This window comes from Trachurus trachurus (genome assembly GCF_905171665.1).
Source record: "Trachurus trachurus genome assembly, chromosome: 2".
Taxonomy (NCBI): Eukaryota; Metazoa; Chordata; class Actinopteri; order Carangiformes; family Carangidae; genus Trachurus; species Trachurus trachurus.
The window spans coordinates 2,877,095-2,905,047 of NC_139914.1; the positions used below are offsets into that span (position 1 = coordinate 2,877,095).

The 27,953-nt window shown below is 42.6% G+C and overlaps 3 protein-coding genes across 3 annotated transcripts; 2 read left to right on the forward strand and 1 right to left on the reverse strand.

Annotated features, from left to right (window-relative positions):
• The first annotated feature begins 888 nt into the window (after positions 1-888).
• Positions 889-14,274, forward strand: LOC310996998 (zinc finger protein 513-like). Its single transcript, XM_083986565.1, has 7 exons — positions 889-1,004; positions 1,289-1,540; positions 2,645-2,767; positions 3,047-3,184; positions 3,803-4,315; positions 5,417-5,613; positions 12,586-14,274. The coding sequence occupies exons 2-7, from the start codon at positions 1,501-1,503 to the stop codon at positions 13,225-13,227; spliced, it is 1,653 nt and encodes a 550-aa protein (XP_083842691.1). The 5' UTR covers positions 889-1,004; positions 1,289-1,500; the 3' UTR covers positions 13,228-14,274.
• A 678-nt stretch (positions 14,275-14,952) lies between these two features.
• plaat1l (phospholipase A and acyltransferase 1-like) lies at positions 14,953-18,304 on the forward strand. The gene is made up of 5 exons (XM_083992285.1): positions 14,953-14,979; positions 16,225-16,354; positions 16,598-16,686; positions 17,257-17,421; positions 18,198-18,304. The coding sequence occupies exons 1-5, from the start codon at positions 14,971-14,973 to the stop codon at positions 18,261-18,263; spliced, it is 459 nt and encodes a 152-aa protein (XP_083848411.1). The 5' UTR covers positions 14,953-14,970; the 3' UTR covers positions 18,264-18,304.
• Positions 18,305-18,371: 67 nt separating this feature from the next.
• On the reverse strand, positions 18,372-27,485 carry ephx2 (epoxide hydrolase 2, cytoplasmic). The gene is made up of 18 exons (XM_083989531.1): positions 27,323-27,485; positions 26,768-26,846; positions 26,520-26,682; positions 25,590-25,780; positions 24,743-24,865; positions 24,208-24,279; positions 24,013-24,108; positions 22,926-23,004; positions 22,785-22,819; positions 22,174-22,200; positions 21,950-22,035; positions 21,757-21,868; positions 20,400-20,474; positions 20,253-20,295; positions 20,046-20,148; positions 19,790-19,859; positions 19,250-19,330; positions 18,372-19,155 (listed from the first exon to the last, which is right to left on the reverse strand). Exons 1-18 carry the CDS (start codon positions 27,424-27,426, stop codon positions 19,009-19,011), a joined length of 1,686 nt encoding a protein of 561 aa, XP_083845657.1. The 5' UTR covers positions 27,427-27,485; the 3' UTR covers positions 18,372-19,008.
• Positions 27,486-27,953: the final 468 nt, after the last annotated feature.

A 27,953-nucleotide genomic window follows, 5' to 3' on the forward strand; every position in this document is an offset into this window, starting at 1 on the left:
ACAGCGATCTAATTTTTTCTCCCAGTCGTAGCGGCAGCTCAGTGGACCAGACCGTAGGCTGAAACGCCACTGACGCCGCCGTGACTGGGAGAGAGGGCTAGGTGGCGCAACATGTAAACACGTAAATTCAAAACATAAACATGATTTGCAGTCTGCAAAAAAAGATTTTTAATGCGAAAACTCTGGCTGTGCTATTGTTGTTGGTGAGTTCATCATGTTATATGAACATTATTCCTGAGTCTCTGTGACATATTAGGAGGATTTTACGGCCAGTTGCTTTAGATTTCTTACATACTGTACCTTTAATTGTATGAATAATTATTTTTCTGTAGGCTATATTCCATAATATTTTATTTACACCAGAATAAAGAAAGTGATTTTTAAAAAGAGTGTTGTGGAAATTATAATTTGTCAAATCATGATACATTAGCATGCATGCTATTTCCAATTACGAGTTGGGAAAAAGTCAGAAAAGCATCCACTTTGTTATCTTTCGACATTGTTAGCTAGTAGGCCTACCAGCTCATTTGTGGAGTGCAACAACATGTATACAGTTGAGTTGCTAAGAATCATAACACCGTCATTCACAGCTTTTATTCACTGTTGATTCACAGGGCTTCTTGGATTGTGAAGTCAGGGTTTCTGAGGTGTCTGAGGGCTGTTTTCTCATTATTACGAGATATGGTGTCCTCTTTTTTAAGTGTTACTGACTGGAACACACCGTGAATCGTGTGTAATTAAAATAGAGTAAAATAAAATGAGCAAAGAGGCCTCAGTGGTACCTTAATTTAAGAAAAAAAACCCTGTTTCACTAAAAGTAGAAAATGGCGTGTGAAAGACTACGAATCCCATGAGCCTCTGCTCCTGTCAATGACGTCATCCGGAGCCCGGACCCGGCGTAGCTCTGTCAGCGGTGGTGTGCGTTTGGCAACAAAAGAGTGTTTCTGAAGGAGTTCTTGACGTTTTTTCGACGCCACGGCTGTTTCTGTCGGACTTGATCACAGGTGGGTTTATTGGTGAAGTTATATCTACTGGTGTGGCCGTTTTTTTGTAAGTTTCTAGCTGAAACACAGCTTATTTTTTAACGTTAAAGTTATCCGGCTAGCCAGGCTGCTAGCAAGATGGCTCCGACTAATTGCTGTGAAACAATAACAAAGAATGAATCACTGCGTTAACTTTAAAGTGGCAGGAGTGTGTGTGACGCCATTTAAAACCACACCGAAGTCAAAGAAAGAAAGAAGGTTTAGTGTTTAGTTTTTTTCTTAACGGACGTTGGTTTCCGTTTCAGGCAGTAGTCGGGAGCGATGACACCGACGCCGCCGCCGCCGCTGTCCGTTGGAGGAAGAGGAAGAGGAAGGAGGTGATGATGATGATTACAAGCAGTTAGTTAGCTGGCTGCCTGGCTGACGGACCGGAGCCCACTTTCGTGTCGGGTGTCTCCCGCTGCAACCGGGACCGAGACCCGGAGGGAACCGACGAGAGACCGAGAGAGAGGCGAGGATGCCGCGGAGAAAACAGTCCAACCCGCAGCCCGTCAAATGTGAGTTAATCCTGTGTTTTTTTCCCCTTTTCCTCCTCCTCCTCCTCCTTCTTCTCCTTCTTCTTTTTTAACTCCCCAAAACGCCAAATCACAGCTTCGATCGGAGGAAGTGGCGCTTTGTTGCTTTAAATCCACGCAAAAGTCGCTTCAAGACGTATATTTACCACAAGTTTAAACCCGTTGTGGGGGAGTTATACTAATGTGTTGCCAAGGAAACCAAAAAAAAAAAAAAAAAAAAGTTGCCTAACTGGTCTGACATATTATTGACTCTGCAGGCTCGGTTCCTTCCTCATTATCTGTCAAAGAGGAAGACTGCTGGAGTCGTGTTGTCCTTTAAGCAGATGTGTGTGTGTGTGTTATCTCATCCTGACTGCCCTGGCTCAACTTGGACTCTCCACTTCCTCTCTTCCTCTTCACACAGGCCTTTACCTGACCTCCTTCCCCCCTCCCTCCCTCTTTTCCTCCCTCCCCCTCCTCATTCTTCCTTTCTTTCTTTCATCTCTTCCTGTGTCGCTTCCTTTGCTACACACACAAACCTTGTATTTATATGTTGTTGTTTTCTTATCCTTTAATTCAGTCGAGTTGGTTCATCTTCAGTTTATTCTAAAATGAGGTTTTCCAGTTGGTTTACAGACATCTTAAATCATCTGTGTTGCAGAAAAACAGTGAATCCACTTCATTAAAGCACCAAAATAAACTAAAAGAAGGTTTTTGGTCGAATAAAATGACGTTTCTCATTCCTTCTTTCACTTCTCTTCCTCTTCCTGACTCATTCCTCCTCACCCTCCGACTCTTCCTCCTCTGCACTTATCTCATCCTCACTGGTTTCCTCTGCCCTCTGTTTACTCCCCTTCGCCCTCGTCCATCATCATCATCGTCTTCCTCCACCTCCTCTGACCAAACTTATCACTCCTGTCCAGTTTCTTCTGCTTCTGTGAAACATTAGACACACATGTTCCCGGTTTCATGACCAATAAAACTCTTTTTTATCTGAGCCCAGGATGGATAATATCATATTATTTCAGGACTTGCATCAATCCTAATCTAATTTTCTGCCTGTTATTATGCTGATGAATGTGTTTTTGTGTGTGTTTGTGTGTCCAGTGGAGTCGGAGGACGGGGCGGTGGTGTGCGAGCCGGGCTGCCTGGTTTTGGAGAGCGACTTCCTGCTGAGCGGAGAGCTGGAGTTTGGAGACTCGGAGATCATGGGTCTGGATCGAGAGTCCGGTGAGAGACACAGACACACGACGAGCTGTGTTTACTGTTTATTATACGAGGAGGAGGAGGAGGAGGAGGAGGAGAAAGACACTGGGACAGTTTGGCTGCTCATAAACATTTAGCTCCAAGGCGTCTGTCAAACCTGCTCCTAGTGTTTGGTTTTCCTCTCCGTCTCTGTGTGTCAACATCTGCTGCTGTAGCACAGACAGGCAGCGTCTCCAGATGTGCTGTGACTGCAGAGACTAAAACTAAAACATCTGTCCACCTCTGTCCGTCCCCTCTCCTCAGGTATGACCGTCTTCTCTCTGAGCGTGGAGGACGACGACCCCTCGGCTCCAACACACTCCACTTTCCCAGCGTTTCTCTCTTGTAAAGGATGTGGTCAGCTGCTGGGAGACACGCCGCTGGGGGCCGGACTAGATCTGGGTAACTCTTTTTATTCTTTTTCTTCCTCTTCTTCTTCTTTTTTTCTTTTTCTCCTTCTTCTTTTTCTCCTCCTCTTTCACTGAGCTGCACCGTTCTTGTCTTCAAGAGGCAGCAGCTCAAACTTAGACTTTTATTTCTGGAGTCTCTCTTCAGGTCTTGGTTATTTTTTTCATGCGTCTAAAACGATCCTCGTCCATTTAAAGATGTCGCCATCGCTCCTTTTTTTTCATCTGATTCTTTTTGTAAGGTGCCTGCAGTTCGAGGATTTTCACCTGTTTCTACTGATTTACATCGAGTAATAAGTATTTATTCAGAGTTTACTGCAGAGCTATTATCAATTATAGTTATTGATTGTTAGATAGTAAATTATTGAATATAGATATCTTTAAGATACTTTATTTTCCCCAAAGGGAAATTTTTCTTTGTTACAAACTCCTGAATTGTAAGAGAAATCAACACAAAGTGAGATATACATAGATAAATGGAATATTATTTCAAATAAAATAAAACATTTCAAATAAAAAGCAGAATAAGAATAAATAAAAACATAATAATGTTATAAGTGTTTTTTTTTCTTCCTGTTTTCTGGTCTTAAATCTGAATGTGTGTGTGTCTCAGGTGTGGGTCTGGACTTGGGGGCGGAGCTTTACTGCCTCACCTGCGAGGAGGGCCTGCAGCACTCGGCCTCCGTCGACTCCCCTCAGCTGGAGGAGTCGGACCGATCCGTCGGCAGCGGCTCGGAGAGGAAGAGGCGACGCGCCGCGAAGACGGGCGCCGATGCCGACGACGCCGGCGCTGACGTCCCGGCGAAGCTGTTCACCTGCTCGCTGTGCGCCTTCACCTCCCGTTACTCCAACCACCTCAAACGCCACATGAGGATCCACGACGGGCAGAAGCCGTACCACTGCCCTGTCTGCCCCTACGCCTCGGCCCAGCTCGTCAACCTGCAGCGCCACGCGCGCACGCACACTGGGGAGAAGCCGTACCGCTGCCCCCAGTGCAGCTACGCCTGCAACTCCCTGGGCAACCTGCGGAGGCACCAGCGCATGCACATGCAGGAGCGGCCGCAGAGGAGGGAGAAGGAGAAGAGGCGAGGGCGGAGGAAAAAGGCCAGCGCCGCAGCTGAAGACGGTAAAACACAGCTGGGAAATTCCCACGCGTCCTTGAACTCACCGTCTTCGTAATAAACAACTGAGTCAGAGTCAGAAACATCACACGCCCAAAGTCAGATGTGTGTGTTAAGATTTTAGAAAACACAGAGACCAGACTGTGAATGAAAGTGTGTGTTGAGGTTTGGGAAGTCAATAAAATCAAATTTAGGCTCATGATGAGGTTTTTAAACTTTATTTAAAGTGTAACGAGGGCAACATGAGCAGAAAAGAGGAAGCAACGAGGTGAAACTGACTGAGTTAAAAAATGAGGAAGGACAGCGGAGTGGTTGACTGCTCATCGACCGACTGAAACTGAGGAGAGAAGTTTCAAATTTAAAGGGATAGTAGCATTTTTTTTTTAATGGGGTTGTATGATCTACAAATAGCCCCTTAGTAATTTAATTGCAGTAGAAGACTCTCTGCACTCCTCCTGTTAGCAACGCCAGCCCATAGCCCTGCCCAGAGATTTATATCATACATTGTTGTGAATGGACCCAAAGAAACGGCCTATTTTCGCGGCCTAAAAGAGGTTTTACGTGAAAAAAAATACACAGTTACATTGTTCGCTAAAATATAATTTTTTCCAGCCCTTCAAAGTGCAGGAAAAACGCAGTTTTTATTTGGACCTATAACCAACTCACGTATCCCTCCGCCCAGGGTTAGCGCCCGCCGATCAGCAGTTGGTTAGCTCCAAATAAAAACTGCGTTTTTCCTACACTTTGAGGGGCTGGAAAAAATTATATTATAGCGAACAATGGAACTGTGTATTTTTTTTTTCAGGTAAAACCTCTTTTAGGCCACGAAAATAGGCCTGTTCACAACAATGTATGTTGTAAATCTCTGGGCAGGGCTATGGGCTGCCGTTGCTAACGGGAGGAGTGCAGAGAGTCTTCTACTGCAATTAAAGTACTTAGGGGCTATTTGTAGATCATACAACCCCACTTAAAAAAAACTGCTACTATCCCTTTAACAGCTTTAATTCAGAGGGAAGTGAACATGGAGGTTTAAAAACAGCATCACGTCTTGTTCACTGTTTGGTCGTCTTGTATCAATAAAGCTTTATTTCAACTCTTTTTTTCAGTCGTGTCCGACCTGACGCTGCGTGTGTCCCAGGACTCGGGCTACCTCCAGACGCTGGGCGGCCTGGGCTCGCCCTCGGCCCCGCTGCCCGTCCTCCTCTTCCCCATGTGCTGCCGGCTGTGTGGCCTCACGCTGGACGACGCCGACCTGGAGGGGGGGGACAAGGGCGACGGCGAGGGGGAGGGTGACGGAGGACAGGTACGCATCATCATCATCGTTTCTAGAGATTTTCAGAATAGTTAGTAGTTGTAGTTTGTTTTTTTTTTTTTTTTTTTTTTTTTTTTTTTTAATTTTCTTTATTATTGTTATTCTCACACATTACATTACACAGCTGGTGTTGAATTCTTGATTTACAATTATTGTCAAGAAGAGAGGATAACATCATATCAACATAGCTATCGCCATATAGTTGTGTAATGTTGAAAGAAACAAAACCTGCATACTTTTATATTTTTAAGAAAAAACAAACAAACAAACAAACAAACAAAACTAACTAAAGACAAACAAGAAAAAGGAACAATGAAGAATCAAAACAGGATGTATGGGTTTATAACAGCAGCTGCATTTAGTTGTAGGGAGACTAGGTATCAAAAAGATAAGAGTTCTGAAATACATACACATGTGAGTATGAAACACACAAGACCTGGCGGTCCTTCAAACCAACAGGGAGATAACCGAGAGTAAGTGGGTGGAGACAAGTGATTTAGTTTCTAGAGTGAGTGAGACTGTGATGTTTGTACATAAGAGACCCATTTTGACCATGACCTTGTGAATTTATCCATTTGTAGCCGAAGTGAGAAAGTAATCTTTTCCATTTGATATATTTCATCAACAATAACAGTCCATTCCTCTATTGTGGGGGGGTCAGGATGCAGCCAGTGACGTGTGATGGCTTTCTTGCCAGCAGAAATCAGAGCCCCAAATAGGTATTTGTTGAGATGCCCTGTGAGAAAATTAATTTCTCCCAGAATAAAGGTTTTGAAATGGTATGGCATTTTCATATGAAACATGTTTTCTAATATTTTATGCATCTCTGACCAGAAATTTACAATTACTGGACATTCCCAAAATATATGCCAATGGTTTGCATCCTGGCTCCCACACATCCTCCAGCACTGTGGATCCTCTCCTGCAAAGTGAGCTTTCTGTTTAGGGGTTACAAAAAATCTGATTAAACATTTCCATGCAAATTCTCTCCATGTATGTGAGTTGGTGCATTTCCATTGAAACTCACAACAACTGTACCACTCCTCATTGGGCATTTCAAAATTACCTTCCTTCTCCCAGTTATCTTTAATGTAGTCTGTAGAGTAGGTTTTTTTAATCATGAAGCCCTTATATATTCTAGATATAGTACCTTTGGCTCGCTCTGATGAATAAGCACGTAATATCTCTTTCAGTATTGGGTCTTCTGGATCCACTGTATAGTTTCTAATTACCTTGTCGTAGTAATTACGTAGTTGTAAATACCTATAAAAATCCTGCTTTTCTAAAGAGTGGTCTCTTTGTAGAGTTTGAAAACTTTTAAGTTGTCCCTTGTCTATTATTGAGTGAAATGTTGTTATTCCCTTAGTTATCCAGCTTTTAAATCTATGGTCCAGTTGATTCGGTTTAAAGTCAGGGTCGTAGGCGCACCACCTAATTATTCCCAATTTATCGTGTAATTTATATGTGTCTTTAATTGAGTTCCAGGTTTTAATTTGAAATTTTGTCCACGGATTCTGCAATTTGGTTACAAAGTTTTCCAGATCCTTATTACCGAGTACTGCCCAGAGTGGAGGGTCCTTAACAAGTGAAAGCTCGATGTCTTTCCACCTGGCATGATAATCTTGGTTACACAGATTAATCAATGGTCTAATTTGAGCTGAGAAAAAGTAATCCTTTAAATTTGGTACAGCCATGCCTCCTCTGTCTTTTGATAATTGTAATGTTTTAAACCTTACTCTGGGTTTTTTTCCCTGCCATATGAACCTAGAAATAATGTTGTCCCACTCAGAGAATTGTTTTGTGGTTATCTCCACAGGAAGGGCCTGAAACAAAAAAAGAAATCTTGGGAGTATATTCATTTTTATGGTCTCCACCCTTTGAGTAAAGCTCATAAAGGGGTTGGAATTCCATCTTTGTATATCCAATTTTATTTTGGTAAAAAGGGGGTCATAATTAATCTTTGCTAATGTAGAAATATCTTTAGGGAATAGTACACCTAGATATTTCATTGCATCCTGATCCCAGTTCAGATGGTATCTATCCCGAAGTTGTTTAGATGGAGTATAATTTTGTGTTAAGATTTGGGTTTTCTGAATATTTAGTTTGTATCCCGCATATTTACCGAAACTATCTAAAAGTTTAAACAATTCAGGAAGTGAGTGGGCGGGGTCTTTGAGGTATATTAATATGTCATCTGCATACAATGCTATTTTGTGTTGTTCCCCATTTATGGTAATTCCTTTAATATTGTCAGATTGCCTAATCCATTGAGCAAGTGGTTCTATATAAATTGCGAAAAGGAGTGGTGATAGACCACAACCTTGTCTAGTGCCCCGTTCTAATTTGATAGTGTCTGAGAGGTACCCATTTATTTTAATGCGGGCAGTTGGATGATTGTATAGAGTACCAATTCCCTTAATAAATTCTTTATGAAACCCAAATCTCTCAAGAGTCTTATACAAAAACGTCCAACTCACAGAATCAAAGGCCTTCTCTGCGTCTAGGCTCACCAATAAGGCCTGTAACTTCTGTTTTTGTATATGGCTTAAAATGTGTAATGAGCGTCTAATACTATCATGTGTTTGTCTCTGGGAAATAAAACCTGTTTGGTCTGTGTGGATAAGGTGAGGGAGGACCTCCTCAACTCTCTTGGCGAGGATTGATGTATACAGTTTGTAATCTGTGTTCAGGACAGAGATTGGTCTGTATGACCCACAGTCCAGTCTGTCTTTTCCCTCCTTCGGTATAACCGAGATTGTAGCTTCTGTCCAAGTTGGTGGAGTTTTCCCTTCCTTTAAAGCTGTATTAAATATGTTAAGAAGAATTGGTGTTAACTCTGTCCTAAAGGTCTTGTACCATTCAGGAGAAAACCCGTCTGGCCCTGGTGATTTATTTGATTTTAACCTTGAAATTGCACTGTTCAGCTCTTCCTTTGTTATTTCAGCTTTTAATTTTCTGTTTTTATCTTCTGATAGGGTGGGTAAATTGAGAGATGATAAGAACTGTTCAATCTGTTGTTCATCTAATAATTGTGGTTGGGAGTATAGTTGTTTATAGTAATTTTGAAATGCCATTTGAATTTCATGTTGCTTATGTAGCAAAGCTTTGGAAAGTGGGTCCCTAATTTTGTAGATTGTGTTATCTGACTGTTGTTTTTGCAATTTCCTTGCCAGCAGTTTAGAAAATTTCGGGCCAGACTCGTAATACTTTTGTTTTGTATAAATCATCTTCTTTTGTATTTCCTGTGAGTATAGAACATTAATTTCATTCCTAATTTCTTTTAATTTCGAGATGAGATTTGGGTTTGATCCCTTCTTGTGTTTTGTCTCAAGTTCTTTTAATTCTTTATTTAGTTCTAAGAGTCTTAATTGTCTTTGTTTCTTTTGGTAAGCACAGAAGGATATAACTTTCCCTCTCATAACGGCTTTTAGTGCATCCCATACAATTTCTGGACCAACTTCCCCATTATTGTTTACTTCCATAAATTGTTTGATTTCTTCTTTAATTTTTGTTTTGAATTGTTCATTATTAAGAACATTTGAATTTAGCCTCCATAGTGTATTTCCAGGATTATTATTAATTTGCAGCATCAATGAGAGAGGTGCATGATCTGACAAGTCGATGTTACCTATCTCACAATGATGTATTCTATGGCGATCTCTTTTAAAGATGAAGAAATAATCGATTCTGGAGTAGACAGCGTGTGGGTGTGAATAATGTGTGTAATCTCGGCCTGTTGGGTAGAAGTCTCTCCAAAGATCCAGCACTCCTAGTTCTGACATAAGAATCTTAAGTTTCTTGTGTATGGAGGTTTGAATAGAATCTTTGGAGCCATCTAGTCTGGGGTTGAGGCGTATGTTCCAGTCTCCTCCACATATAAGTATACCTGTCGCCTCCGTCATTAAGTCAAAAATTTTTCTGTAGAAAATGAAATCACTACCGGGGGGTGCATAAACATTAAGTAGGGTTATTTGGACCCCTTCTATCTTACCTGAGACAAGTAAATATCTTCCCTCGTTGTCCTTTACCTCTGAATTTTTTTCAAATTTAACTCTATGAGAGAGTAGAATAGCTACCCCTCTCTTATGGCCTGATTTGCAAGATGAATGATACACCTGAGAAAACCCCATTCTTTTCAGCTTTTCATGTTCTACAGGATTAAGGTGTGTTTCCTGTAAGAACACTACATGTGCATTCTCCTTTTTCATTTTGCTCAATATCTTGCTTCTCTTAATTGGGTTCAAGACTCCATTTATATTAAATGAAACGATTTTAATATCATGATTAGCCATGGTCTTCTACTTGTGTTGCATATGGCTGAAATCTCCCTACACCATGACTAGTTCTTGGACCATCATACATCCCAAAAACTCTCGTGAACTTCGAGAGATGAACATAACACAGTAAGAACAATAATACAGATCTTAACCAAACGTCCATATATTCCTTAGAGTTTTTTGCTTCCAATGTTGAGGCTCTTTCTTCATTAGCCTCTGAGGGGCTCCTGATGTCAGAGCGCCCATAAAGGGATGTCCAGCTCTTTTTTAAGAGTAGGGCCCTTTGAGATGACTGCATAAAACTTACAGTCATAGCTGAAGGATTTCTGTGTCCCGACCTTTTTACACTTGGTTTTTTTTTTTTTTTTTTTTCCTTTTTAAATAGGAATTTTCAAACTTCAAATTAAATAAAAGAGAACCATATATGGCTTCAGTCACAAAGGCAATTAAGATCAACCTAATCCTTAGAGTCTTTAAATCCCAGATGAAAAATAAAATAAAAAAAATAAATAAAATTAGATCAGTTGGTTCATAAACATAATAAAATACAGTGTAAACCGGGTCAGACTTATCTGCAGCTTTTTCTTGGTCAGGTGGTTGATTGTCCTGATTGTCCCTCACTCTGGAGGAGGATTCAGTCTGAACTCCTGGAGTTTCTCCTTGAACTGCATCTGGGAGGCTTTTTTCTTTTGAGGTGCTCTATCCGGGGTGATCCTGGCTCCAACCCGGCGGCGCCCTGCCATTTGCCATGTAGATAAGAGTTCAGTCTCTCGTTCATCCGGGCGGTCTGGTGCTGGTATGATGGTGACGGGAAATCCGCGTGAGGCCATGTCCTCCGTCGCCTCGGTTGCGCTCTGATACAGGCGGGTGCCGTCGTTGTAAAAAACCCGTAGTCTCGCTGGGTAGGGGGTCTGGAACTTGATCTTTCTTTCTTTTAATATTTTCTTTGCTTCCGCGTATTCCACACGTCTCTTCAGGATCGCTGATGGGTAATCGTGGTCTATGTAGAAGCGGGTGTTGTTGTAGAAAACCTCTCTTTTTTGCCAGGCTCTTCGGATCACCTCTTCTTTTACTCTGTAGCTCGCAAACTTGGCGATGATAGACCGGGGCTTTAGCTGGGAGCCGGTGGGCTTAGGAACAGTGGCTCTGTGTGCTCTCTCAATTTTTAGCTCTGTGCCCGGTGGAAAACCCAGCGACTCTTTCAGTAAGTTTTCCAGGAAAGACGAGACGTTGTTCCCCTCCGCGTCTTCGGGTATCCCGTATATTCGGATATTGTCTCTGCGAGCACGTCCTTCTTGGTCAATGAGTTTAGCCTCCATGTCAGCCTGGCGCTGTGAGAGCCGTTTCACCAGCGTTGACACCGCTTGTAGTGCTGTCTCTGCTTCGTCGATTCGGGTCTCGGCTTCTACCAGTCTATCGTTCGTCTTGTGCAGTTCTTGTTTAATCTCCGTGAGGTGCTGTTTATTATCTCGCCTGAAGTCTCGTAGTTCGTTTAGTATGCCACGCAGGCTAGCATCGTCTTCTCCGTCCTCGCCATGGTCCTCGCTCATCTCGCATGTCGGGGAGCTACTTCGGCTAGCAACATTTGGTGGCATACACTCACCAATATCTTCTGTCGTGGTCATGTTTTTCCAACTTCTTGTGTTAACCCTGTTCATCGCCGCGTTTTAACACTCACTTTTTAGTTATCTCAGGGGTTAACAGGGTTAATTCGTGAAACCGTCGGGGAGCACTGAAATCAAGCTGCCATCTTCGTTGCGACCCGGAAGCGGAATCCTGTAGTTTGTTTTTTATTATTACTATTTAGGTCCATTCAGCAGAACATAATAAATACATACATACAATTTGGATTACAGGGTTAAGATAACGGGATAACACCGTTTTAAACATTGATTTGAACCAAACTGAGAGCAATACATAAGATTAATCTAAGCAAGAGTCAACTTGGATTTAACCAAGCTAATAGATAAGAGCCTCCCATTGGATGATTACTGCATGGATGATGATGTTTCAGCTGGAAACAACTTATTTAACCATAACTGATGCAGTCTCATTTCTTAAACAACCATGTTGGAAGTCACATCCTGTGTTAATCTGTTTCAGAAGGGCCAAATTATTGACATAAAGCAAATAAAACATCTAAACAGATTGCTGAGACTTCTAATTTGAGTTAAGAACTGTCCAATGTATTATTAAAAACTGGAAGGAGAGTGGGGAACCATCATCTTCAAGGAAGAACGAGTCCAGACCTGAACCCCACTGAGAATCTTTGAAAAATTAATGCAACTCTGGACGAAAATAAATGCTGTGACAGTGCAGAAGCTTATTGAAACGATGCTGCAGCAAATGCAACGACATATTATTAATGTATATACATACTATACATAGCGATGGACTGGATCCATCGCAGCACCAAGTTTATTATTACACAAGTCATTCCTCATTAATAATTAATGTTTTTATCCTTGTTTATCGTATTTTGGTTTTAACTTGTCATTCTACATAATTATCTTCAATTTTTACTACTACTTGGCTTTTATTCATTACGAATACTTAGTTTTAAACATGTTTTTAAATGTAGTGATTCATGTGTTTTTAATTCTTTATCGAGGTTTTTCCATTAGTTTACGTCTCGTCTCGTCCGTGTCGATGTGTGACGGATGTTTTCATGTCCGTGTTTACTCAGGTGTGTCGCCGCTGCTCCCTGGACCTCCTGTCTAAAGACGAAGCCGGCGCCCCCTGCAGCCCGGTGGCGGCGGTGGCGGCGGTGGCAGCGGTGGCGTCCCGGGGTTCGCGGCGAGGCCAACGAAGCACCAAGCTGTACCGCTGCCCGCACTGCCCCTTCCTGTCGCACTACCCCAACCACCTGGCCCGCCACGCCCACACCCACTCGGAGGAGAAGCCGCACCGCTGCCCGCACTGCGCCTACACCTCCTCGCACCTCGACAACCTCAAGCGGCACATGCGCGTGCACACGGGCGAGAAGCCGTACCAGTGCCCGTCGTGCAGCTACGCCTGCGGGAACCTGGCCAACCTGCGGCGGCACGAGCGCATCCACTCGGGCGCCAAGCCGTTCCACTGCGGCGTGTGCGGCTACTCCTGCAACCAGAGCATGAACCTGAAGAGGCACATGCTGCGGCACACGGGCGAGAAGCCGTACGCGTGCGGCGAGTGCGGCTACACCACGGGTCACTGGGACAACTACAAACGCCACCAGAGGAAGCACGGACACAACACGGACAGCTGGGACAAGCACGCGCCCGGCAACGACCTCGGCTGGGGCAAGGACACTCAGGAGAGCCAGAGTCAGGGAGAGGAACACAATTAGAGTGTGTGTGTGAATGTGAATGTGTGTGTGTGTGTGTGTTGTGTATACACTGGTGAACCTCCGGCTTCAGGTTGGAGCTAAACTCAGGTGCCTTCGATGGACTGAACGACTGTAACGCTGCACTGACTTTATCACGGGGCATTAACGTGTGACTTCACATCAGTGACATCATCAGGTTTCTCTCCTCCTCTGTATCTGAATCTGAAGTGAAATGTTTATTTTTTTTTCTCTGTAGAGAATCTATATTTTCTAACGCGGTGGGTTTTTTCATTCGAGCAGAGTGGATCATCATCATCATTATCATGGTTATCATAATAGTTATCTTTGTTGTTATCACAGAGGCTTTACGTGGATTTAATTAAGAGATCTCTTTTTATTTTCGTACAAATCTGGGCTCTACACAAAGAAAAAACACAACGCAGCCACATGGCGAAACATCGTCATCGCTTCTTCTTCTGAATATCGACCGAGAGAAGAACCAAAATGATTTAATCATGAGAGAACTTTTTATTTTTTATTAAATCATGAAATGTAACTCCAAAATACTTATGGTTCTTATTTACTTGAATTTGGCCTTGACACAAACGTCTGTAGATGATGTGAAGCCTGTGGATTGTTGTTTTGTTTTTTTATTATTTTATTTTAATAAGCTAAAGTCAGATCAAGTCCTGGTTCAGACAGCAGCTCTGGAAAAAAACTGTGAACTTATCAGACGTCTCTAGTAGAAACATAGAGAGATAGATTTATTTAGTGGGATAAAAACCAACGGCAGGACTTCTGACAGCTTTGATTTCATCACTGAATCCTCTGCACTTTGTGATACTTTGGAGGAAAAGCTCATGAATTTGACCTTTTCCTTTGAACTGCTGACGTATCACTGTGCTGATCCAGTGTTTTTTTTTTTTTTTTTTTTTTTTAAAGGGATTGAAGAGAAGGACACTCGACAGCAATGACATGTTGATTATACTCGCGATAAATAAATACTGATCACGTTGACTAGAAATCAATATTTCTTAAATGTTTTTAAACAGAATAAAAGTGTCAAAAGAAAAGACTTGAGTAGAAAAAACCTGTTTTGTCTCCTTGATTCTGTTCAGAGCTGCAACTCAACTTGGATTTAACCCTTGATAACACTTGTGATGAAGACCATGAAAGCTCCAGATTACTGTGTGTGGCTGTTGAGTTGTGTAAATTATCTTGGCTCTAACTGTTTCTTTTGTAACTTTTAGACTCTTAGAAATCGATATTTCCTCTTTTTAGGAGAAGGTGCAGCAGCTTTGGACGTCTCTCTCTCTCTCTCTTTCTTTCTGTGTTGTTCACGCTGCCTTCACGTCCTCCAATAAAACCCATCTGATTGAAGCTACTTCCTCTTTTGCGTAGGAAACACCTGCTCCACACGCCCAGAGGTGGACGAGGCCTCGCTGGGTGGGACGGCCTGCTGCTGCGGCTGCTGCTGCGGCTGCTCCCAAAACCACAACCACGACCACGATGTGTCGTCCACAAACCTGCAGGAGCGTCCCTCAAGAATCGACCTCGACTCCAGAGAGAGACGCACACACGATGCACCACAGCTCAGAGCATAGCACTAACAGATGGGTGGGTGAGGGCGAGGGCAGTGGACTGTGACAGACATTATCACGCCTGTATGTAAAGCAGCTGGAGTTTCTCTGTCTATGTGTGAGTGTGTATGTGGTTTTAATTTCAGAGGCGGCTGTAGAAAGCGACAGTAAAACACCTAAACCCATGGGTCTGGTGAGTACGGGGACAAATTTATCATCAGTTGTATTTATTTATGTATTTAATTAATTAACAAGACTTTTATACTGAAATCACTGCCTTTTATTATTAGAGATAAGTTTTTAATGAAGTTAAAATTGATAAAGTTTGATCGAGTCAGTAGGTGACTCAATCAAAGGCTGAAAAGAGGTTTTTAAATTTAAAAGTCTGTGACTTCCTGTCATTTGAGCTCTAGTGCAGTTTAATGTTGTCACTGTTTTGTGTTTAAGAAATATCAGAAGTGTTTGAATGAAAACGGCAAAAAAGTCTAAAATATTAAAAATTACGTCTACCTTTATTCTGAAGGAGCTTTAATACAAACATCTACATTTATTCTGAAGGAGTTTTAATGCTAACATCTACCTTTATTCTGAAAGAGCTTTAATATAAACATCTACCTTTATTCTGAAGGAGCTTTAATACAAACATCTACCTTTTATTCTGAAAGAGCTTTAATATAAACATCTACCTTTATTCTGAAGGAGCTTTAATATAAACATCTACCTTTATTCTGAAGGAGCTTTAATACAAACATCTACCTTTTATTCTGAAAGAGCTTTAATATAAACATCTACCTTTATTCTGAAGGAGCTTTAATACAAACATCTACCTTTTATTCTGAAAGAGCTTTAATATAAACATCTACCTTTATTCTGAAGGAGCTTTAATATAAACATCTACCTTTATTCTGAAGGAGCTTTAATACAAACATCTACCTTTTATTCTGAAAGAGCTTTAATATAAACATCTACCTTTATTCTGAAGGAGCTTTAATACAAACATCTACCTTTTATTCTGAAAGAGCTTTAATATAAACATCTAGCTTTATTCTGAAGGAGCTTTAATATAAACATCTAGCTTTATTCTGAAGGAGCTTTAATATAAACATCTAGCTTTATTCTGAAGGAGCTGTAATAATATATAAAAACAGACAGACAGAGTGCAGTAACAGGGCACCGATGTTCACAGACAGCAGCTTTTCATTTTGTGGTTTCTTGCTTCAGTTTTTCTTGTGGTTATAAAAAAAAAAAAAACTTCTGCTTTCTGTTGAAATGGTGATCACTGAGCACAGATTAGATTTTAATCCTCAACTCTTGTCATGTGTTTTTGCAACATCACAAAAAAACTGACTGTGAAACTATTTGGGAGTGTAATGGTTGTTGTAAGTATTGTATTATATTGTATTGTATTTTATTTTGGTATCACTTCCTGTTCTCACAGACCAAATCCCTGCCGAAGCCGTTCCCGGGGGACATTGTGGAGTATCCCAGGAACAAGTACTTCTCCCACTTCGCCGTGTACTACGGGGAGAGAGACGGCGTTCCCTACGTGGCTCATCTGACCTGCCGAGGTCGGTGCCCAGAAACAGACAAAACTCTACTTCCTGTTTTAGAATCAATCAAGTAGAAATGTGTCAGTCGGCAGATGTAAACCGATGACGCATGCTTCTCTGATTATGTTCTTATGAGTTTTGATGCTTCTCATCTAAGAAAAGGAGAAGTCTTATTTTGAAGGAGTAGAAATGAATAGAAATATTTAAGATACAGGTGTTTTCATGCTCTTCTTCTTCTTTTTGTATCTGTGTGTTTGTCAGACTCGGACGCCAAGCTCCCGCTCTTCGGCCGAGCTCTGAGGTCAGAGGTCAAACTGGATCCACTGGAGCTGGTGGGGAAGAAATACAAGGTGACGCCCAAACACATTAAACGCACACATATACACAAAAAATGGGGAAAGACCCCTTTAGTTTCTCTGATTTTACAATTTACAGGTATTTGTTTGAGTAAAACAAACACTTTTGTTTTATTCTATGAACTACTGACAACATTTCTCCCAAATTTGACACTTATATTAAAGCTCCTTCAGAATAAAGGTAGATGTTTGTATTAACACTCCTTCAGAATAAAGGTAGATGTTTAGTTTAGTCCTAATATTTTAGACTTTTTTTTGCCATTCAAACACAAAACACTGAGACAACATTAAACTGTACTAGAGCTCAGACAACAGGAAGTCACAGACGTAAAAAATTAAAAGCCTCTTTTCAGCCTTTGATTGAGTCACCAACTGACTGAAATGTTGCAGTGTTTTCAGACCTTGAATAGTAAAAATAATGCAAAGTTCATCATCATTTTTAAACAACACCACACTAATTTTTTTAAACTTAAAAAAGAGTTCAGAAACCAACATTGGTGGAAAACACAGGAATCGAACATGCAGAGATGCTGATTTATAAAGAACATTTGTGTGTTATCGCAGGTCAACAACATGCTGGACGAGTCGTTCTCGGCGCGGGACTTCCACAGCGTGGTGAAGCCGTCCATCGACGACATGTTGGGCCGCGAGGTGACCTTCGACATCCTGTTTCACAACAGCGAGCACCAGGCGACGCTCTTACGATACGGAGTCAAGAAGTCGGAGCAGGTCAGAGACTCGTTCACTCATTCACCTCCACCACCACGTTTCATTCATCACTCTGACACAGTGAACACCAGGATGAATAATAATAATAATCACCGATCAATAAACTGTCTGAGACATTAAAGTGATAGTTCCACATTTTGGCAAAGTGGCCCATTGCCATAATCCCTATAGTCATAGCAGTAGGTTCGTTACCTTTAATTGTCGGTGCAAGCTATTTTTAGAACGGCGGAGCAGAGCCGTGAAATACACAATCCAACAACTCCAAAACGCTCTGGTGGACAAGTTGTGACCTGCACATTCACCACGCTATGAGATAATAACACAACGTTACCAGACAGAGTTGTTTTAGAGGGAAATTCATGCAAAACCGCTGATGCGCGTTGCCTTCAGGGACAGTTTTTCATCAAGCAGTCTCTGTATTTCCCTCTAAAACAACTCTGTCTGGTAACGTTGTGTTATTATCTCATAGCGTGGTGAATGTGCAGGTCACAACTTGTCCACCAGAGCGTTTTGGAGTTGTTGGATTGTGTATTTGATGAGTTTGATGAGGGAAACCAAGAAATCCCATGAGCCTCCGTAGCATAGCTCTGAGCAGCTCACGGCTCTGCTCCGCCGTTCTAAAAACAGCTTGCACCGACAATTAAAGGTAACGAACCTACTGCTATGACTATGATTATGGCAATGGGCCAATTTGCCAAAATGTTGAACTATCCCTTTAAACAGGTAGAAGGTGATCACGCTCATCGTCGCTCTGTGTTTGTGTGTGTGTGTTCCAGATAGAGACAATTTATAAACACATCATGCCGGCCTGGAAGAAGCTGTTTGAGCAGAAGAAACTGTGAGAAAACTGTTTCACGCCGCCGCCGCCTCCAGAGGGCGCCACCGCTCCTCAAACACATGTTGGATTTTCAGAATAAAATTCAGATATTTTTGAGACAGAAGTCAAAATGTTGTCACAGTAAAATTATGTTTTTTAATTTATAAAAAATGAAAATATTTTGACTTTATTCCCAAAATGGCCTGATGCCAATCAACTGTAACATCCAATGACATAAACAAGACAAATGACTGACAGATTAGGAACATTTTTAAACTAAAAACTGATTTTTATGTGGAAAAGTTTTAATATTTTAAAATGAAGTCATAATTAACAAGAAAAAGTCTGGAAATATATTCATTCATGTATAATTGTTGGGGAATGTAATTACACTTTATTGTTTAAAACTTGTACTTTCTCTCCTTTATTATTATTTTTTCTCTCTGTTTACCTTCATTAAAAATGTTTTTAACCCGACACAGATTTGAGAACGAGTGAAGAAATGTTTCTGAAACATCCTGGTTTCGTGAATCAAGTGTCTGTTTATTTAAATTCTCAGTTTTACCGAATTATTGATACCAGAGTTAATTCAGATTTATTTTAATTATCAGGTAAATGTGTGATAATCTAATTAAATCGTGTAACACTGACACAACAGGAAATGGAGCGTTTTATTGTGAAATCTCATTTTGGTGGAATTAGTCTCTGCAGGATTTTTGTTAGTTTTGTTTCCCCCCTCCTTTCCTTCCTTTCTTCCTTCCCTCCCTCCCTTACAGTCTGGGAGTCGCCCCTCCTCCCCCCGTCTTCCCGTGCGTCTCCTTGAGCCACTTTATCAGGATGTCGTTGGTCTCCGCCGGTTTGTCCATCTGAGTCCAGTGTCCACACTCCTCGATGTGTCCTCTGCTCAGGTTCGGGACCTGACATCAATTCATTGATTAGTTAATTAATAGATAAATAATCACATGTCAGATTGATTGATTGATTAGTCGGTCTAGATGCTTCTGTTCTCACCATGTTCTCCATTCCTTTGGACATGACCGGCAGCAGGACGGGGTCTTTACCTGCCGTCACCATCAGGGCCGGCATCAGCAGCTGACACACACACACACACACACTTAAGTTTTTCCTCTCCAGGTTGTGTTGCAAATCAAATATAGTCAAAATATAATTACATTACTCATTGTTAACACAAAATATTTCAAGTATCTTTTAATATATGACCAATTCTTAATCCCCAGGGGAAGTGTTTGAAATATTCAGGTAATAAATTGTCATCTATACCAAATATTTGCATTTGTTTTAATCGCTTTTTGTTTTATTTTGCCATTTCTTTTTATTAAAAATGACACGCTAACATTTAAATTCCCACCAATTCAATGTTACGTTAGATAAATGGACCAGTATCTGTGCATTTACCTTTATTTTTGCGCACATCTGCCAATTTTTGTGAAAGTGACGGTATTTAGGAATCTTAACGATCAATTAATTGTGCCGTTTAATACCACGATTAATTGTGAAAACAAGTAATCGTGACATCCCCTAGTGACAAACCTTCGTATTGGGTCGAGAACACGTCCAATTCCAGTCCGCGTCACTGTTACGATACCAGTTCAGAGGCCCCCTGTCACACACAGTGATGGTTGATGATAAATAACAAAAATACAAACAGGAACCTGCAGCTTTTATTTTGAAATTAGATGATGCACAAACAGCGTGTGTGTGTGTGTGTGTGTGTGTGTGTGTGTGTGTGTGTCAGTGTGTGTGTGTGTGTGTGTGTGTGTGTGTGTGTGTGTGTGTGTGTGTTCACCTGAAGCCGTTCTCCTTGTACCGGCTGACGTAGTACTGCAGGTCGGCCTCTGTCAACATGGAGCTCTTGGGAATCTGCTCGGGAAGCCCCACGAACAAACCTCCTGAAACACAACGTTACACAACGTTACACACAACGTTACACACACTACAGATGTTGTCTCTAAGTTGTGTGATATATATACGGAGCAGGAAGTCGTCCTCTGACCTCGAGCACAGACGCCAGCGGTGCTGAGCGACGGCCGCTGCGCCTGCGGAAGAAACCATGTTACCTGTGCACACCTGAGAGATAGATCTGTGTGCGTGTGTGTGTGTGCGTGCGTGCGCGCGTGTGTGTGTGTGTGTTAACGCTCACTTCTTCACTACTTTTGGAAAAGAAAATCTTGAATGTTCTCTCCAGGTTTTTCTCCAACTCGGCCTCTGCAGCGCCCTGCAACACACACACATACGTACGATTCAGTAGTTCAATAGTCTTCAACACAACAGGAAGTGTTTCTGGGGACGCAATAAAGCGAGGGACCGGTCTGGGGCCTTGTGCAGACAGCTTCCTGTTAGTGAGTTTGTTTGGTTTATTGTTGTGAGTTGTTTGGTTCTGAATTTGTAGCACCGTTTTGTCTCTGTGTGTTGATTTAAAGGCGACATATTATGGAAATACCACTTTTTGAAGGCTCTTTAACATATTTCTGGGTGTTTGTTTTGCCTTCCGGCCTCCAAAATGTGACAATTGACAAAAAAAATCTGTAATTTTCAGGCTCCTGAGGTTGAAACGATGTAATTAGTTTTCAAATTTGCATAATACCAGTAGAAGGGGGCATCCCGGACGAGCCCCCAACTGTAACACACGCAGACAAACGGGACTGCATTGGTACATGAAACATGATATTACGTTAGCTCGTTTATTAAACTATGCCTGTCCTGAAACCTCCCGCTTGCTCCTGTGGTTATCTCTCTCTCAAGTGTATGCATAGACGTGAGTTTGTGTACCTGTCTGTATGTGTGTGTATCTACCTGAGCATGGGAGTTGCTTCACTTACCCGCTCCGTAGTTACCGCTTCTAGGCCCGGTACGACCCGGCGCGACCGGACTCGGCGAGGCCGTAGCTCAGGGTGTCCCCGTCGCTACACGGCCACAGCAGCTCCACAGCCGGCCAGCTCGCTCGACTCGGCACTTGGTTCTTAGTTCATTTGGTGTGTGACTCCGGTGCGGTGTGTGGGTGCGTGTCTTTCGCCAGCGTGGTCTCTCCTCGTGAAGACCTGCCGCTCTTCGTCTCGAAACCCCGGAAGTCGTCTCACTTCCGCCTCCAGCCCAGGTGATATGGGTCAACCAAACTCCGCCCACTCATTGGGTTAAGTGAGCTACCTCCCATCTCGTGATATGTTTCTGTGTTGTGTATTTGTGGATCAGTCTACCTTGACCTCACCTGGCCCTTACACTTCACCTGCTTCACATCTCCCAGGGGAGTTCATAACAGGGGCGGAGCCAGCAGTGGTTCATTTGCATTTAAATGGACAGGCACTGAAACCAGCCGTTCTGAACAGGGCTGTTTTGGAGCTGTGATGTTTGAATCCTTGCGGTATTTTGACCAAAGCATGTCACAGATATGTCTTTAAGACACCAGGGAACTATTTGAATTTGTGGAAAAGGGGGCAGAATATGTCTCCTTTAAAGCTGCAGTGCTTTGAGCCCCCGGGGCCACCGTAGACCGTACTCACCGGCTTCTGGAAGAACACCTGGTAGTCGAATATGGGAATGTGCTTCACTTTCGCTGAAGGAGGAGCGGAGGGGTCGGCCGGGAACAGGGGGGTGTTCAGAGACGCCACGGCCCTTCACACACACACACACACAGGATACCAGCTCACACTCCAGTCTGAATGTGTGTGTGTGCATGTGTGTGTTTGTGTTTACCTGACTCTCTCAGGAAAATAGCGAGCCATGTTCCAGACCAAGGCGCCGCCCCAGTCGTGACCCACCAGTGTGACCTGAGGGATGGACTGAGACACACACACACACGCAGAGTCTGGTTTGACATATCCTTTATTTTATTGTTTTCTATCACATAAATTCATTGATCATTTGTGTGTGTGTGTGTGTGTGTGTGTGTGTGTGTGTGTGATGGTGCTGTAACTTACCAGTTTGTCCAGGAATGTGATTAAATCCTGGTAAAGCAACAGAAGCATAATTAGTAGGTTTGGGAATCTTTTACTTTCTCACGATTCGATTTGATTCTGAGTTTTGGGGCTACGATTCGATTCAAAATCGATTTTCGATTCAAACCGATTTGATTCCTAATGATTTCTGCTTCAGTCTATCGGTGTGCAAAGGATCCTCATGATCTACTCCAGTCTGCTTTGCAAGACAGAATGACTAAAGTGTCTTTTTCACATTTATTGAGTTTTAAACATTTATCCATGCTTAGATGGAATTGTTGAAACTGTTGCATAAAAGCAATATCACATATTTCTTAAGTAACAAAATTAAAAGTGCCTCTTTATTAAAAAAATAGTGTAGTTAAACATGCTGCCTTTTAAATTCTAAGGAGACGGAGGCCGACAGCCAGCAGATTTGTTTCATATTTTTATTCTTTAAAATAGATTTTGGGACATTTTATATCGATTCTGAATCGTATTAAATGAGAATTCTTATGTGAATCAATTTTTTTGGCACACCCCTAATAGTTAGTATGGAGGTAGCAGTAACACACAGGGTCATGAAAGGGTTAAACAGGTGTGTGTGTTTGTACCTTGCAGAGCTGCTCCTGTGAGTATTCCTCTATATCTGTAGGTGTGAAGATCAAACAGTTAAAGAGGTGTGGTATTTGTCGTCGCCTGTTTGTCTCTGTTTATTCTATTCTAGATAATGAGTTATGGACACGTGCACACACCTGGGGGCGCTGTCGACTCTCCATAGCCCTTCATGTCCAGAGCCAGGACCCTGAACCCTGCAGCTGCCAAGGCCGGGATCTACCAGAGAGAGAGAGGAGGGGGGAGAACAACATGGTGAGTCAGCACAAGTTAATACCCATTGGTTAATTGTCATTCAGTTCACACGACTCCAAACTCATGGCTCACAATGGTTTGGTCCAACCAAGCTGTAGGACTGAATGCAGAGAGAAAGAGAGCTTGTTTCTCTGTACAGTAAGTAGTGAACTGAATAAGTTGGAACCAAAATAAGACGCTGCGTCCTGATCAGTCAGACCGACAGAGATCCATCTGACACTGATTTACTCCACAACAAAGTGAATTTTTTAACCCATTTCAAGCCATTTTTTGTTAAAACTATATCTATGTGAGTACATTTGAAAGAAAAAAGTTAAATGTATCCAAACAATCTGATTATAAATCTGATTATTCTTTAATTATCCTGATTGGTGTGTGTAAAAATGGTTTATATATGTACAGGGCCGTTGCTAGGAGTTCTGGGCCCCCTGAAAGAATACTAAAGTGGGCCCCTGGCTTTTCCACTTTTTTTCTTAATATGTATTATCATTTTTTATTTAGCTTACTTTGTTTTGATGCTAATTTTCTGGGCAAATTGAATCGTAGGCAACTGGACTTGTATTTCGTATATTGTCTAGCTAGTGCGGAATGCGGACTAGTGAGACTTGTTGCGTACAAACTGATGAAGCCCCTTGGATAAGAGGCGAAACGTCTTCCCAGATAAATACAAGTCCAGTTGCCAGTATACAATTCAATTTGCCCAGAAAAGAACCGATGACCTGGATGAATGACAATATCCATAGACATTTTGATGCTACTGCAGCATTACTATGAGTATTAGTCAGGGTCTTATGCAGAATAATTCAGTCATACAAAGATTAGACTACTGGGTTTGTGGGCCCCTAGAATTATCATCCCCTTTCTTCCATATAGCCTACAACGGCCCTATATGTATAGCCAGGGTTCTGCTGTTGATTTTAATGTGCAGCATGAATATGTTCTTCATGATTAGTGCTTAGTTGACTGGTTTACCTGGTGTCTCCAGGAGTACCAGCTCTCTGGGAAGCCGTGACACAGCAGCACCGGAGGTCCTGAGCCCATCTCCACGTAGTGAGTCTGCACACCGGGCTGAGACAGACAGAGAGAGAGATGAGTTTAGGAGCTTTAGATCACACAAGGCAACACCTGAGTCCCACCTGTATGACTGACACTGCTGCTCCTGTTTACCTTGATGGTGACGTAGGCGTGCGACACCTCCTCGGGGCTGCAGCAGGGGGCGCTGTCCTCAGCTCTGACAGCCTGCAGCACCAGGTAAAGGGATAGTTCAACTTTTTGGCAAATTGGCCCATTTAATAGTCGGTGCAAGCTGTTTTTAGAACGGCGGAGCAGAGCCGTGAGCTGCTCAGAGCTACTCTACGGAGGCTGATGGGATTTCTTGGTTTCCCTCATCAAACTCATCAAATACACAATCCAACAACTCCACAACACTCTGGTGGACAAGTTGTGACCTGCACGTTGTGTTATTATCTCATAGTGTGGTGAATGTGCAGGTCACAACTTGTCCACCAGAGCGTTTTGGAGTTGTTGGATTGTGTATTTGATGAGTTTGATGAGGGAAATGTGAAAGTACCATGTGCCTCCTAAAAACAGCTTGCACCAACAATCAAATGAATATAGGGATTATGGCAATAGGCGAATTTGCCAAAATGTTGAACTATCCCTTTAACATGTTAACATCACTCATTATAACACCGGTCTGCACCTGGACTCCGGTAAAACCGGCCAGTTTGTCCAGAGCGGCGTCCAGACTTTGCACCAGCACGGCCTTCATCCCCGCCGCCTCGGCCGCCTTCACGCCCTCCTCATCGGCGTCCAGCCACACGGCCTGAGGGAGGAAGAGGATCAGGTCATCATCATCATGTCATGGTGAGTCACCTGATCCCAGATAGGTATTTATTATTAAAGGGATAGTTCACCCAAAATTCATTATCTACTCACCCTCATGTCGACTAAGAGCTGTGAGAATTTTCAGAGTCCTCCGTTCCTTCTCTGAGTTACGGGGTAACGGGGTCCGCGCAGCAGTATTTGTCCATATAATGGTTGTCAATGGATACCAACTTTCTTCGTCCAGAAAGACACACAAAAAACATCCAAATACCTCCATACTGCTCGTGTGTAATGTCCCTCTTGTATTGAAGCCCCGAAATGAGAAATTGTTCCACCGGTCAGTGCAAATGCACTGACACAGGAAGAGCAGTGAACTGAGACACTGGGAGCTTCCGCTACAAAAAAGCTTAAAACATAGACTTATTTAATTTTTTTCGGAACAATTTCTCATGTCGGGGCTTCAATACAAGAAGGACATTACAGACGAGCAGTATGGAGGTATTTGGATGTTTTTTTGTGTGTCTTTTTGGACGAAGAAAGTTGGTATCCATTGACAACCATTATATGGACAAATACTGCTGCGCGGAGCCCCCCGTAACTCAGAGAAGGCACGGAGGACTCTGAAAATTCTCACAGCTCTTAGTCGACATGAGGGTGAGTAGATAATGAGTGAAATTTGAATTTTGGGTGAACTATCACTTTAACCATCTGTTCTTCTTCACCTGCTGTGACGTCACTCCCAGCCGCTGCAGGGCGGAGCTGAACATGGCGGGCTCCGGGACCCTGTGACCTGCGCGGCAGGACTGGAGGACCAGGTCGAAGTTCCCCTGCAGCTGAGCAAGAAGGTGGGCGGGGCCATCTCTGGCGGCGCTGTCATCGACCCAGTGATTGGCCAGCACGGCCGTGAGTAACCCTGAAGGGAGGGGGGAGGGGGGCGGAGTCGGAGTCAGAGTCAGTGGAACACAACATAGATACACATATACTGACTAGATGCCATGTTCCCAGGCAATTCTATTGAGTGGAATACGTCAACGCGGCCGCCATCTTGGTAAGGGCAAAGCCGTGTCTACTTACTGCATCAGTCAACAGAGGCAGAGGTCTATCAACCATTAAAATTGCCATAACTCACTGAATATTCAACCGATATTCAATTCGACCAGTGTGTTGCTGTATGTAAAGAGAAATGTGCAATAATGGGCGTGTTGCTGTATGTAAAGAGAAATGTGCAATAATGGGCGTGTTGCTGTATGCAAAGAGGAAAGAGAAATGTGCAATAATGAGTGTGTTGCTGTATGTAAAGAGGAATGTGCAATAATGAGTGAATCTATTAATGCTCGCTTTTAACACGGATGTCAATTTGTGTGATTTCCATTGTTAAAAGCTGGTGTGATGATCCATGCGTTTTACAGATTTTCATTGAAAAAAAAAAAAGAAAATCCATGCATTTACTGCAAATACCGAAACCATGGAAACGCAAACATAAAATTGCATAAAAGAGCAAAACCGGCACACACCCTGTCCCAAGATGGCGGCGCTATTGACGTACGCTGAGAAGCAGAAGGCGGCTTCTAGTGAGTATATACGTATATCTATGAGTGGAACAGGTGTGTATGTGTTGGTGTGTACTGTTGTGTTGTGTTGTTGTTGTGTACCACTGCGACGCAGACACGCAGCCGTCCTCAGTACGGCCGGTTGGACGTCCATCATGGCCGCCCCCAGCGCCTCCATCACGGTTTTAACCGACCAATCAGGCGGCAGAGTGACGCTTCTGGCCTGCGCCTCCTTCACACAGTCCTCCTCCATCACTGGGATCATCTACACACAAACACACACACACACACACAGTAAATACACACAGTCTTAATGATCCAACAGAGGAGGCAGACCCCCCCTCACTCACCTGAGAAAGAGTCACCTGCCCCCTCTCCGCCTTCATCATGGCGCCATCGGCTTTCGACGCCACACTCCGCAGAAAACCCCTGAGAACAACAACACAAAGACGACAACAAGTCAACAACAAACATGGCTGCCAATGAAATCTCTAGAACCATGAGGGGAAAATGATAATTCCTCTGGGTTTAAACATGAGAGATGTTTATCTTTTCTTTTAGCGTGTAATTATGCACCAGAGGGTTGTTTACCATGTGACTAACAGTGTTGTAACTGTAACTGGCGTTTGTAGTAGAACAGGAAAGGTAAAGGCATGACCAAAAACAAGGAACTAACAAGGAAACAGTACAGTGCTGTGTCTCTTCATACATTCACAGGCGTCTGGTTACTTTTGGCCACATAGTTTCTGTGCACCTGTCGTCTAAACTCACAGTAAAATAATCACATTCAGATTTAATGACAGGAAAAACGCAAAATATCTGCATTTTTATGTGGACTTTAAAATAAAATACAACACCTAATTTTTTACAGTGTGGAGATGTTGCATAACAGTAGTGCTCCTTACCCCGGCAGCTTGTGCAACTCCTCCAGCTTGTGGAAAACCGCATCAGGTCGTGAAGAGACAGCAACTCCCCAGAAGTTGAACAGGACCACTTTGCAGTCAGCCATGTTGTCAGAGTGTGACTGAGAGCAGCTGTGGGGCTTTTGTTCAGGGTTCACTGTGGCCTCTATACAGACTCACAGAGAAGCTCCGCCCACTTATGCTGCAAGCCAACACTTGACACAGAGACAACTATCAACACTGTCTCTGGGTCAGAGGGTAAATATCCACCTACAGTTTTATGATTCATGCATTGAACAAATCTAATCTGATTTTAATCAATTTGCAAACCTGAACCCAACCTCACAGATTTACTGCTACTGCAAAACTCCAGAAGTACAAAGTACAAATAAAATGTATAAAGGTTAGGGTTAGGGTTTTGTTAAAGCGCCATACAGTATAAAGGTAGATGTTTGTATTAAAGGTCCATACAGTATAAATGTAGATGTTTTTGTTAAAGCGCCATACAGTATAAAGGTAGATGTTTGTATTAAAGGCCCATACAGTATAAATGTAGATGTTTTTGTTAAAGCGCCATACAGTATAAAGGTAGATGTTTGTATTAAAGCTCCATACAGTATAAAGGTAAAAAAGG

Bases quoted from the DNA above. Each gene is read 5' to 3' on its own strand.
- LOC310996998 (XM_083986565.1), top strand. From the start codon at position 1,501: ATGCCGCGGAGAAAACAGTCCAACCCGCAGCCCGTCAAAT. The intron at 3,185-3,802 runs GTAACTCTTTTT...TGTGTGTCTCAG, and splicing joins GGGGGCCGGACTAGATCTGG to GTGTGGGTCTGGACTTGGGG. The intron at 4,316-5,416 runs GTAAAACACAGC...TCTTTTTTTCAG, and splicing joins CAGCGCCGCAGCTGAAGACG to TCGTGTCCGACCTGACGCTG.
- plaat1l (XM_083992285.1), top strand. The intron at 16,687-17,256 runs GTGACGCCCAAA...GTGTTATCGCAG, and splicing joins TGGTGGGGAAGAAATACAAG to GTCAACAACATGCTGGACGA. The intron at 17,422-18,197 runs GTCAGAGACTCG...TGTGTGTTCCAG, and splicing joins GAGTCAAGAAGTCGGAGCAG to ATAGAGACAATTTATAAACA.
- ephx2 (XM_083989531.1), bottom strand. From the start codon at position 27,426: ATGGCTGACTGCAAAGTGGTCCTGTTCAACTTCTGGGGAGTTGCTGTC. The intron at 25,781-26,519 runs GTACACAACAAC...CCCTCCCTTCAG, and splicing joins TGCGTGTCTGCGTCGCAGTG to GGTTACTCACGGCCGTGCTG. The intron at 24,866-25,589 runs GTGAAGAAGAAC...TTCCTCCCTCAG, and splicing joins TGGGAGTGACGTCACAGCAG to GCCGTGTGGCTGGACGCCGA.